The sequence below is a fragment of the Petaurus breviceps genome, unplaced genomic scaffold (assembly GCF_028583685.1).
Source record: "Petaurus breviceps papuanus isolate PSGF00001 unplaced genomic scaffold, PetGlider_PUasm1.0 428, whole genome shotgun sequence".
Taxonomy (NCBI): Eukaryota; Metazoa; Chordata; class Mammalia; order Diprotodontia; family Petauridae; genus Petaurus; species Petaurus breviceps.
Genome location: NW_027186331.1, coordinates 4122026 through 4136243, shown reverse-complemented (window position 1 = coordinate 4136243; position 14218 = coordinate 4122026). Strand labels below are relative to the sequence as shown.

The 14218-nt window shown below is 50.0% G+C and overlaps 1 protein-coding gene across 3 annotated transcripts in view; it reads left to right on the top strand.

Annotated features, from left to right (window-relative positions):
• Positions 1-13427, top strand: part of SNAP29 (synaptosome associated protein 29) — a 22073-nt gene extending 8646 nt beyond the window's left edge. For all 3 annotated transcript variants that reach the window (XM_069100902.1, XM_069100903.1, XM_069100904.1), the window contains exons 4-6: positions 3289-3374; positions 6290-6388; positions 9887-13427. In XM_069100902.1, the coding sequence (XP_068957003.1) occupies positions 3289-3374; positions 6290-6388; positions 9887-10044 (343 nt within the window). In that variant the 3' untranslated portion in view covers positions 10045-13427. The remainder of the gene's footprint in view (positions 1-3288; positions 3375-6289; positions 6389-9886) is intronic.
• The last annotated feature ends 791 nt before the right edge of the window (positions 13428-14218 follow it).

Below are 14218 nucleotides of genomic sequence, written 5' to 3'. Positions count from 1 at the left end.
AGCTCTCCTAGCCTTTGGTAATGAATCAGAGTCAGTATCCACCACGGTCCAGTCTCCTCCAAAGGGAGGCACTCGGATTAGGGAGGTCTAGGAAGGAGCAGCTGGCCAGAGGCAGGACATTAGCCAGGCCTAGGAGGTGAGGCCCAGGGGCAGCCAGTGAGCAGAGGCCAGTGCCCCAGGTTAAAGAGGACATGGGGTATGGTGTAAGAAGTCTGGAAAGGGAAGAGGGGCCAGACCATAAAGGGTCAGAGGTCAGGCAGCTTTTTGTATTGGCTCCAGGAGTTAGCGCTAAGGGCTGACATGTAAGCACACCTGCATTTTAGCAAGATCAGTTTGACAGGTTTTCTTATCTATAAAATGAGAATCATAATCCCTGTCGTGCCCTGATCCCAGGGTCACCACGGGCCCAAAGGAGAGCAGTTATGGAGACGTTTTGTAGGCTCCGAGTGCCAGGACCCTTCCCTCTTGAGCAATCTCAGAAAGAGTGCCAAGCCTCAGTTTCCTCATTTGTAAAAGGAGAGTTGAACTCTATGATCCCAAAGACTCTTTCCAAGTCTGGAGAGACATTCTTCACCCTAGAACCCCCTCCAGCTCTAACATTCAGGGATTCTTTAAGTATCAGAGTTTTCAGAAATCTGGGGGGGTGATTTTACCTTTATTCAGTAGTTTTGAAGGTCAAAAGAGGTGGAATTTTAGACCTGGGAAGAACTTCGTTGGCTAGAGCCCCACTGTGGCCCCTCTTGCCGTCAGAAGATATCCCTACCTCAGCATAGCTGATGGGGGTCCCATGGTCTCTGCTTGAAGGCCTCTGGGGATAGGGAGCCTCCTCCCTTCCAGGGCAGCCTCGCCCACATTGGGACAGCTGGAATCAACCTGAAAATTGTGTAGCTTCTACCTGTTGGGACCAAACAGAACAAGAATAGTCTGTCTTCTACATGGCAGCTCTTCAGTTACTTTTATTAGGTCAGTGAGCATTTATTAAGCACCTACGCTATGCTGAAAAGTAGGGAGACAAAGAAAGGCAACATCAGTGCCTGCCCTCAGGGAGCTCCCAGTCTAACTGGGGAGACAACTCGCAAACGACTGGAGGAGACGGAAAAGGCAGCTTGGGGGCAGCTTCTGAGGAAGGACAGCTCATGGCAGAGGAGATTTCAGTGAAACTTGAATAAAGCCAGAGAATCCAGGCATGGGAGACAGATGGTGAAAGCCCTGGAGTCCAGACATGAAGGATCTTGTCCTGAAGCAGAAAGGTCACCAAGTCAAAGGGTATTTGGTAGGGAGAATGTTGTAAAAAGTTGGGGAGGTTGGAGGGAGGTGAAGGACATTGCGTGTCAAACAGGAGTTTATATTTTCTCCTGGAGATAGGGAATCGCTGGAGTTTATTGACTAGGGTGCCATGATCCGATCGGCATTTTCAGATTATTCATTTGCCAGGTGAATGAAGGCTGGCATGGGAGTGCTCACGTCAGGCAGAGCCCTCAGCAGCTACTGCCATAATCTAGGCCTGTGCCAGAGTGGGGGCAGTGGCACAAGAGAGGAGGGGGCGTGATAGAGAGATGTCAAGAAGGTGAAATTGATAGGCTTTGGCCATCATATTGGATATGGGGGGTAAGAGACAGCGAGGAGTCCAGGGTGACCCCAAGGTTGGGAGCCTGGGGGACAGGGAAGATGGCAGTGCTTTCCACAGTAGTAGGAAAGTTTGTAAGGGAAGGAGGATTCAGGGAAAAAGATCAGGAGTTCACTTTCAGAAATATCGAGTGAGAAAATTATCTTTTATATGAATAACCAATTGATATGGGCTTTTTACCTTTCTCTTTCCTCATTCAAAGCCCGGTACTTGTGAAGGACATTCCTGATATATGAAATTGCCCAGACCTGCTTCTCACTCAATCCAACTAGAAGACCTTCCAAAGAGAATCTAATCTAGGTGGAATTCTTAATCCACCATTGTTCACTGACTGGAGGGAGGATGGATTCTTTGGTATTGATCTCCAAGATGGGAGTGGCCTGGCTTGAGATCAGAGACACGCCCAGTGGCTCATAGGCGCCTCCTCCTTAGAATGTTCATTCTCTCATTAATCATTAATCAATGAGAGCTGATTTCTGCCTGTTGGGAACAACCACTCTTTAAGCACTGAGCAGCCTCCATAATTCATCTTTGGTTTATGAGAGACAGCCAGATGACCATAGTTTTATTAATTATTTGCTAGCCATGATTAATAAAATTGGTTATTAATTACTCAGAAATGGACTTTTCATATGTCACATGACTTAAAAATGTCGTAGGACATCCAGTTCAAGATGTCTGCTAGGCAGCTGGAAAGTGAACCTGGAGGTCGGGAGAGAGGTCAGGGCTGGATCAGTTTATGTCTGGAGATGATTGTTGAGGCCATGGGAGCTGATGAGGTCACCACCAGGAGTACTGTGGAGAAAGAAGAGAAAGGGCCCAAAAGAGAGTCCTGGGGATGCCAACAGTTGGAGAGAGTGGGCTGAATGAGGCTCAGCAAAGAAGACAGAGAAGGAATGGCCAGAGAGGGAAGAGAGCCAGGACAGGACATTGTCACAGAAACCTAGAGAGGGGAGGGCATCAGGGAGACACTCGGCACTCAGAAGAAGAGTGAAAAGGCTGATAGATGTGGCCATTAAGGGATCATTGGTGACTGGAGAGAGCAGTGGAGCTGGAATGAGGGTGGAAGCCAGACGACCCCATTGTGTTCCCCTGAGTCTTCTCTAGTGTGATGTCCTCATTTCCCTCCACGGATCCTCATATGCTATGAGTGAGGGTCCTCCAACATCTTGGTTGCCCTCCAGAATGCCCTCCCACTAATCCTTTTATTTCCAAAACTGAGCTGCCTTGGTCTGAGCAGAGCCAAGGACAGGAAGCTCTGCCTCCCTTCATGCTGCCCAAAATGGCGTTCACTCGTGGCCACCACTTCCTACTGCTGATTCATACCAAGCTAGCAGTCCATCCCCACTGTCTGAAGGAGTTCATGCCCAATGACTCTCTCAGACAACTGAGGCACAGAGGCAGGTGTTTCATGTCATGGATGAACAGCATGAGATGCCCCAGAATCGGCTCATCCAGCCCCGAGAGACGGTGGGACTCATTGCCCAAGGTCCACCAGCATAAGTAAATAAAGGTCGGGATTGGGGCTGCAATTCAGTGTGCTTCCCACTGTCCCATGTTGTCGATTGACAGAATAAACTTTATACATCAGGAAAGGCTTCGATAAAATAGGATTTTCTTATCTTAAATTCTTTTTTTTTTCCTTCTTTTGTTACTTAAAGACTGAAAGAAGCCGTAGCCACAAGTAAGGAACAAGAGGAGAATTATCAGGCCAGCCACCCCAACCTTAGGAGGCTTCAGAGTTCAGGTCAGTACAGGACCAAGGTTGGTCCCATCATGGTGGGCGGAGAAACTGCTGAAGTCCCACAGGCGGCACATTCCTCTCGGCTCCCCAAGGGGTATGCCCAGGCATACCAAGACAGGCAGCCAACCAGGTGGAATAAGTTGAGGGCCATCTCTTTGGGGACACCTGTGAGGGTGGGAGAAGGGAGTAGGGGGCAAGGTTACATCAGCTTCCAGTAAACACTGATGGTTTAATGATTGCTAATCGCCCAAGTGTCCTGGAGGTCACCAGCCTTCAGCCCACTCTGTGTGACGTTGCCTGCCATTTCTGGGAGGTGTCCTGTGGAATGCTATTCTCTGCTCCAAGCTCTTTCTGGGAGATGAAATACTAGCCAGTGGCAATAAATTATGCAGAAATTCATGGGGCATCTATGAACAGCACTGGCCAAGCCTCAGCTGTAAGAGAGAGCTGGTATCCTGCTCAGGAGCTCTTGGCAAGATTTTTGATCTCAGCTGTGGGCACATTCCCAGCACACCTTAGGGTCTGTGCAACCCAGGGAAACTGGGGGGAAAGATAATGAGCTCCATCTGGCACGTTGGCACTCAGCGCCTACAGGCATCCCTGGTGAAGAGGGCCAATGGGGTGTTGACCATGTGAGATTGGAGCTCCAGAGAGAGATTCAGGCTGGGTACAGAGATCTGGGGGTCATGCGCATAGAGATGGTCATTGAATCTTTGAAAACAGATGAGGTTTGGAAGAGAAAAGGCAGATGAGAAGAGGACAGAGCTATGGTTCAGAACCCTGGGGGACGTGCACACTTAGTGATGTGGAAAAACTTCAGGATCCAGCAAAGGAAACTGAGAATCATCCAACAGGCAGAAGAACCAGGAACCGCAGGGAGGGGGTGGCACACTCCTGGGAGGAGGGCTGGGGGCCGTGTCCTAAGAGGCAGGACAGCCTGCTAGAGCAGCTGGAGTTAGAAGTGTTGGGGAGAAGGACCGCCTGCGCAGGCAGCTCCAGTGGGCACAGCTCACACCAGGCAGGCACCATGGACCTTGAGTTTTACCAGGTGGAAATACAGCCATGAAAGCCTTGAACTGCGCTAAGGCGGGTTCAGAGCTAAGGGCCTCAAGGGGATCGCGGGTCCACCTGGTTCACTCCTGAGGAATGGCAGCTTAGATCTCCCCTTAAATACTCGATAGCACAGGGATGTTTTCTTGGGCAGGCTCTTACCCACGTCAGTCTGGTGGTGTTGGCAGAATGCTAGAATCTCGGAGCTGAAAGGCATCTTGGGGTGATCTCACTAATTCTCCACCTCGGGCAGAAATCCCTTTATTGTTTCCCCGACTCCACAGTCTCCTTGAGGGTCCCCTGAGACATCCCTGTCCTGGGCTTCTTAAGCAGCTTGAGTCCTTCAGCGTTTCTTCCCATAGTGGAGCCAGTAGGCGCTGCCCATTATCTTCTGCCAGTTGGTCCTGGTTCTGCTCCCTTGATGCCCGTGGTGTGTTACACTCATGCCAATAAAGGGGTACCCGACAAGCTTCGCATTCCTGAGCCCCAGGCTGGCCAGAGCACCAGGCCATCCCTGGCAGCAGCCACTGCTGGCCTGCAAAGTCTGTCAGCTGAATTCTTCTTAAAGTCAGACCTGGGATGAGCAGAGAGTATACTAGAGGGAAGGCTGGGGAGGCCTGGGTTCAAGGCCCAGTTTCACAAGTTGTGCAGCCTCAGGCAATTGGCCCAAACTCTCAGACTAACCCGAGCTTTTTTCTAGGAAGGAACCTCAGGGCCTAATCTCATCCAGCCCTTTCCTGGGCTGTGACTCCTTCAATGACACCCTGACATGTTATCATCCAGCCTCTGCTGAACCACCTCCGTGACCCTAAGAATGGGGTTATAGCCATTAACAGATTGTCCCATCAAAGTCCAACTTTAAGAGAATCTGTGTCAGGGGCAGTGAGTGCCATGGGGACAGGGGACGTTCACGTAAGGGAGGGTAGCAGTACCTGGGGACACCAGTGGGGTTAGCCCCTGGGAAGTATCAGGCAGGGTGGGGAGTTCTGGGCCCCAGTTGGCATCTGTTGGGCACAGGAGTGACTCTGGAACAGATCAGGGTCTGGGCCACCCTCTGCACATTGGTGGTGAAGAGGGGTGGGAATGAGAGCGTCATAGTCAATGGAAAATGCAGTTTTAGGTGGGGAGTTCCTCCCTGTGCACACCCTTCCCCCTCGCCCCTTCCCTCGGGGTTCCTAGGAGCACCTGATAGGACTGTGTCCATCTGGCCGTCTGACTGATACTGCCTTGTTGCCAAGTCACGCTGTCACAGAGATGTCAGGGTCCTCCGGCCCTCTGGGACCCTGTGATCCAGTGATCATCGTGGCTTCTGTTTCTGTTGACTTCAAAGTTGACAAAATGTTTCATTTTTTTCCCCCACAACAAACTGTGAGGTAGATAGTACAAATATTGTTAATACCCATTTTATAGATGAGGAAACCAAAGTTCAGTGAGGCGGCCACAGCTTCCCAGGGTCACCCAGCTCACAAGTTGTGGAGCCGGGTCTCCAAGGCAGGTCCCTCCTGTGCCTTTGCACCATGCCAGGCCTGGAGAATGAGCAGGGCTGCTGAGGACAGGCGCAGACAGTGGGCTCTTGGGGGCCGTGAGTGCCTCTGTCTTCATCTCCTTGTGCCTGGAAGCCAGTTGCTGTTTGGTAGAAGCCTACTGACTGATGTCCATACTTCTCAGAGAGGACCATTCATTCCACAGACATGCCAGGAGCTGGGGGTGCAGAGGCCAAAGTGGGCCTGCCCTGTCCTCGAGACCCGCCCCTTCTCTTAGGAGAGACCTCAGCCCCACGGTGTGGGGGTGGGTGCTGGGATCCCCAGGGCGTGGGGGCGGGGCGCTGGGAGCCCCAGGTCAGTTGCCTCTGTTTCTTTCTCACACAGATGTTGCGGTTGGCAGCATTAGCTCTGCTGTCAGTACAGACACCTACCCAAAGAATCAGCACCTCCGAGCCTACCACCAGAAGATCGACAGCAACCTTGGTAAGCCTCCTCGCTGTAAGACCCCACAGTCTGGGAGGTCGGCTCCTCAGGGCCCAGCTGGAGCTTCTCTCTCTTGGTGGGGAAAGGGGCCGGCTTGCCCGGGGTCACACAACTAGCAAGTGCCAAATTCCTGAAGCCGGATTTGAACTCGGGTTTTCCTGACTTTGGACCAATGCTTTGTCCCCCGGACCCGTAGATGCCCCATGAATGTTTGTGTTGTTGTTCAGTTGTGGCTGACTCCTCGTGACCCCATTTAGAGTTTTCTTGGCAGAGATACTGGAGGGGTTTGCCATTTGCTTCTCCAGCTCATTTTACAGAGGAGAAAACTGAGACAAACAGGGGTAAGTGACTTGCCCAGGGCCACACAGCTGGTCAGTATCTAAGGCCAGATTTGAACTCAAGAAAACGAGGCCTCGTGCTCTAGGCCCAGCACTCTCTCCAATGCACCACCTAGCTGCCCGCCGCTGACCCTTCCTAAGGCCTGCCCTCAGAGAAGCCCACCTCTTCACCTCCTTCCTCCCTCCCCCAGCCCCTGCCTGTGGGGGCAGAGTGGGCCAGCTCATTCGGCCTCCCCTGGGAATCACCAGCTCCGCCAAAGAAGGAAGGCAGAGGTTCTTGCCTCGTTCCTCGTGGCCATGTGGCAGTGCTGCTCATAGCGCATCACACAGTTGCTGTCCTTGACGGCCGTGTGTGTCTGTTTGACAAGAACAGCTGAGGAGAGAGGAGGATGGAGTGGGTGCGAGTGGGCTGCGCTATGTTACCATAGATAGAAGGCATGAGCCCCTTCAGGGAAGTCAGACAGGGGTTGGCTTTCTCAGAGCGAGGGCACATGGGAGAGCTAGTGAGCAGCAGGAGCTCTCCCTTACGTCTCTGAGCAGGACAAAGGCTGGAATGAGTAGATTTGTGGCACCAGCCACAGGGGTTCCCGTGTACAAGTCTCCCCTTGGAAAGAAGAGGCATTGACGATTCTGTTATGAAGAGACAGGTGTGGGGGAAGGCACCCTGGACCCTTGTGTTGGCATCACAGCTCTCACGCTTAAGCGCTGTGTGACCCTGGGCAAATGAGGGAGCCTCTGGGACCCTCTGTTTCCACAGGAGGGAGTTTGTTCATAGGATCAAAGGTTTAGAGCCGAAGGAGGCCTTGGAGATGTTGGGACTGACTTAGAGCAGAGGACCTCCCTGGCTCTAAATCATAGCCGCAGGCTCAAAAGGATGAAGAGACCAGAGACCACCTGGTTCTCCCCTCCCCTGAACGCAAGACCCTTCTCCGGGACTCCTAACTAGGGATCGTCATGAAGCCTTTGCTCCAAGGCCTCCAGGCAGGAGGAACCTCAGCCGCCCATGGGGGCAGCCTCTTCCCCTCTGGGATGGCTCTGCTGCTTAGGAGTTGGGTTCTCAGAGCCTGCATTGCCTCTCTGTGATCAGGGGCCAAGCACAGCCAGTCCAGTCCCTCTTCCACTAGACTGAGAGCACGTCTCTCCTAAGGCATTGCTGCTTTGGGTCAGGGATCACAAGCAACAGCCCTTGGGTGGTTTTTATGTTTTTAAATAGAATGTTAGGCTGTGCAGCTGTAGTTTCCCAAGGTCGTCTTCATATGGCTATATCTTGAGGCCCGTCAGCACCCTGGTTTTCCCTCCTCTGGATAGGCCCCATCTTGTCGATGCCCTTCCCTAAAGGTGGAACCTAGAATGAGGCCTAGCATTCTGAGAGGTAGTCTGAATAGGGAAAAGTACAGTGGAACTCTCATCTTCTCAGTCCGCTAATGGCAGGCATCCCTCGAGGCTCTGGCCTGGGCACATTCCTCTTACCCACTCCCATGGGTTCATTATCATGAACCCATCTATTTTTACAGCCTTGTATCTCCCAGCTCTCCTAAGCTATAGTCCCACATCATAGGCCTCCCAAAACCATTCCAAAGCCCTCCCCTCTCCTCTTCCCCATTTCCCAAGGACTGGCAGGGAGACCCCCCAGATTCCTTATCACCTTGTTCACCCCCAACACCTAATCACTCGCTAGATCTTGTCAGTGCTCCTCTCCTGGCCTCCCTTTGTCTGTGTCTCCTTGTCTCCACTCCCCTGGGCTCAGGCCCTCCTCGCATCATGCCTTCTGACCGGTCCGGCCACCCTAGATCTCTCCCCTCTCCAGCCTGTCCTGCACTCAGCATCATCTCAAGCAGGTCTGGCCTCACCTTCCCCCCTCCCTAAGGTCCTTTTCCTCCTGTTATGAGATAATGTCTGGGAAGCACTGTGCACCTCACAGCTCCATAGAAGTGCTAGCTGTTGTTACTGTTATTAATCCCCACAGGATCTCCTTCCCCTGTGGGATTTTCATCGTGGTCTCCTCCCTCTGCTTTCTCTGGACCCTTGAGATGCTTTAGCTCCCCCCAGATCAGCAGGGCTGCCTGTCCAGACATTCCTCTGTCACAGGTTGTGAGAGAGGGGCTTTCCTCCCCCAAGGTCCTTTTCATTTCTGCTTCAGCAACCCTTAAATAATCCTGACTGCTTTGGGAGCTGGAACTAATCTTTGCATGGGACAGCCTGCCAGCGTGTGAAGAGCTAGCCCGTTAAAAACTAGGGACTTAAATAAAAGGAAGTCTCAGCGGGCATAGATGCTTGTTCAGTGGTGTGGCTCTCCTTGATGAAGCTGTAAAGCTTGGGACAGCCCTGTTTGCCATGGAATGAGATACCAGAGTGAGGGAGGGCTTCGTGGTTCCTGTGGCTAGGGGTCCTGCCTGAGCTGCTCCCTCTCAGCTCTGAGACCTTCCCTCACGGGGCCTCAGCTTGCTTTTCTCTAATGTAGAGGCTGGAGGTTCAGTCTGTCAGCATTTGTGAAGCCCCTACTGTGTTCCAACCACCATACCAAGTGCTGGGGATAGAGAAACATAAAGCATGGCCCCTCCTCTTGAGGTGTTCACTGTTCAGTGAGGGGAGGCATAGGAACAGCATTCTATAAACAGACAGGGTAAATTCAGCCTATCAGCAAAAAGAAGGCACCAGGATTAAGAGGAATTGGGAAAGGCTTCCTGTAGAAGGTGGGGTTTTAGGTAGGACTTGAAGGGGGAGAGATGATGAGGGAGATGGAGTGTCTTGTAGGAGGAACAGTAAGGTGGCCAAGAGGGTGGGGGAGGTCATCTGAAAGAAGACTGGAAAGGTAGCGTGATGGGGTGGGCAGGCTGTGAAGACCAACAGGATCCCCTGTTTGATCCTGGGGGTGATAGGGAACTCCCGAGGATAGACTGGAGGGCGAGAGGCATGAGGCAGGCAGACCCCCCGCAGGCCATTGGAGTGTCCAGGTGGGGACAGTGTCAGAGGAGAGGAGGGGGTCACAGTGACATCAACAGGCCTCAGTGCCATATTGCTTCGCACATGTGAGCCTGGGAGTGGCTGGGGCTGGTCATACTGAGTTCACTAAGGGATCTCCAGCTCCACATGGCCAAGAGGCAGCTGTAGATGCAGTCCTGAAGAGTCTAAACCTGCTTGTTGTTTTCTCTTGTCACAGACGAGATGTCCAAGGGCCTTGGCCGCCTCAAAGACATTGCCTTGGGAATGCAGACTGAAATAGAAGAACAAGATGACATTCTGGACCGGCTCACAACTAAAGTGGACAAGTTAGACATAAATATCAAAAGCACAGACAAAAAAGTCCGTCAACTTTAGAGACAAATAAGGTTTTCTCTTCATTTGCCATGAAATGACTTGAGAGATTCTTTCCTCCCCAAGACATTTTCCAAAACCTCTGGGAGAATTCTATTTCACTACTTTAGTAAGTTACTGATTAAGCCCTGTCTGCAAGTGGGACAGCAGCATGAGTCTTCTGAAAGGTCATTTAGCCTGGATGGACGGGAAGGAGGGTGACCTGAGTGACCAATGCCCTGGCTACTTTGCTGGAATGAGAAGAAAGTAACTTCAGTTCTCAGTTTAATGAAAAGACATAATCATCCCAGGAAACAAGGAGAGGTTCTCACATTGCTACTGGTGAAAATTGGAGGCCTTCTGTGCCCTTCCTCCAGAGGCATCAGACCTGAGTGGGGCTGCAGGCCTCCTTTGTTGTGCCCCTTCGTGTTGGAGACAGACTCACTCCTCCCATCTGACTGCATTGTCCTGCAAAGATCGAGGTTCTGAAATGGGGCCTCTCCTCTTCTGTATTTAGATGATCTCTGTCCTCTCCGCCCTTCCCATAGGCCCTTCCTCCCTCAGCAGCAGCGTCCATGGCTGCCGTGCTTAGGAAGACCACGTGCCTTCTTCCTCAACACCAGTGACTTTGCCAGTTGAGCCATTCTTTCATATCTCCTGGCAGTCTTCGCTGACTGCCTGCCCAAAATTAGGAGCAGACTACCCCTCTGTGCCCAGGACCGACTGGCTAAGGAGTCCTTGGAGCTTTGAAAGTGAGTGTGCCATTTGCAGGCTTTTCCTCAGCAGCTCCTTTCCCAAGAACTGGACAAAACCTCTCTTTGTACCATCTTATTCCCCCACCCCTGCACACCAGCCATATTGGAACAGTCTTAGGATGTGACTGCATCGTACATACAATTACAGTGTTCTGACTAATGCCCTTTTCTCACTCTCAATTCATGTAAGTCAGTCTATTACAAAAAAAGGATTTGAAAAAATATGATTTGACTCAAACAGATGAGTCCTCTGGCAGGAAATAGGCAGACAAATCTTGTCACCAAATCTGAGCCTCAGCTGGATTTTGTCTTACTTTTATGGCTCATACTCCACCACAGTCCTTGTGTCTGGTAAGAATGTCTGCATCAAGGCTAGGAGAATCCAGGAAGAAATCCAAGGTGCCCCAAGGCCAGAAGTATGCCTGCTAGTGATTAGTATAATAGGTATGCCTGTTAGTAAGGATAGACCCGCTGGGTTGGAGCTGGCGCCTTTCTTACTGGGTCTCTGTTTCTTACAGTCTATTCCTTGGTAACCTTGCCATCTTAGTTAAGGGAATGTCTCTTTCTCCCTCCCTCTCCAGCTCCCTATCTAGAGAGAGAGAGAGAGAGAGAGAGCTGTAGGTGTGTATGTCTCTGTATATAGATTTTTATCTCTAATGAGATATAGACACACCCACCCAATGCTGAATGACCAATCATGTATACAGGACACCTGCAAAGAATTGTGGATCTGGTTGTTGTAATAGACCTGACTTGAACTGGGTTCATTTTTTGAGCATTAAGGGAAAGTGGTTTCTTAAATAATAAAACACACTCAGCTGGGTGAGCACCTGCCTCGTTCCAGGGTAAAACCAAGCAGGAAGTCCATTTTTAAAGCACTGTACGTTCCCAGAAGCCTTTTTCAGAGGATGAAAGTCAGCTTTCATTAAGAGACAGAATGGGAGGATTTCTACTGCCTCAGATGCCTATTACACCTTCACGTGCTCTGTGCCTTTCTGACCTTTGCAGCCTTCAGAGACAGGCCCTGCAGAACAGCACAGAAGGACTTGGGTTGCTTTCTCACAGATGGTCATGACCGGAGAACTGCCATTTCCCTACACTGCCCAGGGCCCAGTTGCAGCCTCCTAAGGGTGACTGAAGAGAGAAGCCAAGTGGGAAGGGAGTTAGGTCACGGAGGTGAGATTCCCATGTGCTTTGCTCCAGACTACCCCTAAGAAAGCCCACCCTCCAGGAAGTATACTCACTGGTGGTTCCAACCAGACCCAGCTGACTGGCCTTTAGGGGCAAAGACTCTTAAGATTGCACTCAGCCACACCTGAGCTCAGTTTCACTCTAGGGTATTTACCAATGCCTTTCTTGAATTTCTTCCATCTCACCTGTTTCTGTCTGCTGGTATTTCATTATGAAAGGGATGGGTCACTACACCTTGGGCTTGGAAAAGTGATTTTTAAGGCAGCCAGTCACTCCCATCTGTCAAGGAACAAATTGCTAGAAAATTAATATAGATCCTTAAACACAACCTGTTCCAATAGACAGCCTCACCTGAAGAGTCTTTGAGAAGAGTCTTTGAGAAACTGGCCATCTCCTAGGATAGACTTTCCAACTGAATGTCTTTAAGTCACTTGGTCACCAGACAAGGTGCCTGTTGTGTCTGCTTGATAGCCAAAGCATGTCCCTGCTGCCAGCTGTCATCTTACTTGGAAAGAAGCACAAAGGATATTCCTGGGAGGCTTCATCGTCTTATTACCTACACGCGTTAATGGAACAGCATCCATAAATGCTTCTTCTAAACTCTCCCACAAAGTTTGAGAGGCTTAGTTGTGTCTGGGTCTCAGGATCAGACCTGCTTGAGGGCATGGAGAAGAACATGGGTGCTGACCATAGAACCCAGCCCAAGACCTCAGGCACAGCCAGATGGGATTTTCCACATGGTGGCACAGGAGCCTCACCTTGGCAAACAGCCTCCCCAGGCTTCATTGCTCATGCACTGGGCTCCCCCAGACTTCCCGCCCTCCCTTCCAGAAGACAAAGGCTAACCTGACACAACCCAAGGGAGTCAGGCTGTATTTGCTTCCATCTGCCATCCTGCCTCAGCTCAGCTGCCGTGCTTCCTTGATTGTGCTGAGAGGTTGTTGAACATGGCTTCTCACAAAAGTTACAAATGCAACTCCAGACTGAAGAGAATCTACTGTCCATAACTGGGCTGGAGACCAACTATCTTTCCAGAAGTGGCTTATCTTCTCAAACAAAATGGCCATGAGCTTTCCTATTCTTGGGTTGGGTTTTAAATATGCTGCCCAGCTGACTAGCATTGATACTTGTCTTGAAAAAAGACTGTTTCTAACACCCAGCCAGTGTAAAGCTTTCTGTGCATCCTCTAGAAAAGAATACCTTGATTTGAAGGCAAGAATCTGATAGACTTGGATCAAAAGGCAGACTTGAAGGATTCAGTCAATCTATCTTCAATACCTCTAACCTGATTTTGTTCATCTGTGATTTTAATTGTAAACCATATCACTTTGTTACTAATCTCACATTTAACAGAAATAGAAAACCTTTCATGGAGACTTGAAAGCAAAAAGCCTTGTTTTAGCAATTTCATCTGTAAAAATTGAAATGTTATGTCATTAAAAGTGCTTACTGTACAGTGAAGGGAAATGTTTGACTTTTCGTTGTGTGAGTCCAGTCAACATAATTGGAGTCATTTTCATAGTCTCTACTGAACTAGGCACTACATTCAATAACTCTGTGTGTGTGTGTGTGTGTGTGTGTGTGTGTAATACTCAACTGGGTATCAGAGAGGAAATAAAAGGGAGGGTGGATTAAGGGAGGAAGTGGTCAGAAGCAAAACAGACTTTTGAGGAGGGACAGGATAAAAAGAGAAAGCTAAACAGAGGAAATAAGATGGAGGGAAATCATAACTGAATGTGAATGGGATGAGATCACCCATAAGTCAGAAGGAGCAGAGTGGATCAGAAACCACAGTCCAGGGCATCTAGGTGGTGTAGTGAATAGAGCACCAGCCCTGGAGTCAGGAGTACCTGAGTTCAAATCTGATCTCAGACACAACACAAAAACTTGCCATGTGACCTTGGGCAAGTCACTTAACTCCAGTTCTACCTTCCCCCTTCAAAAAGAAAAAAACCACAGTCCAACAATATGTTGTTTGCAAGGGACAGATAGATATTGTTAAAGGACTGCTGCAGAATATATCATGCACCAGCTAAAGTAAAAAAAAAAAAGGGGTAGCGATCATTTCTCAAAGCAAAAATTGACCTAGTTAAAAGAGATAAAAGTGTACAATAGACACAAGTAATAGCAAAAATTTTTACAGCACGTTTCTGATAAAGACCTCATTTCTCAATATATACAGAACACATTTATAAAATTAAGAGCCACTCCCCAATTGATAGTTAAAAGATATGAATGGTCAGTTTTCTAAA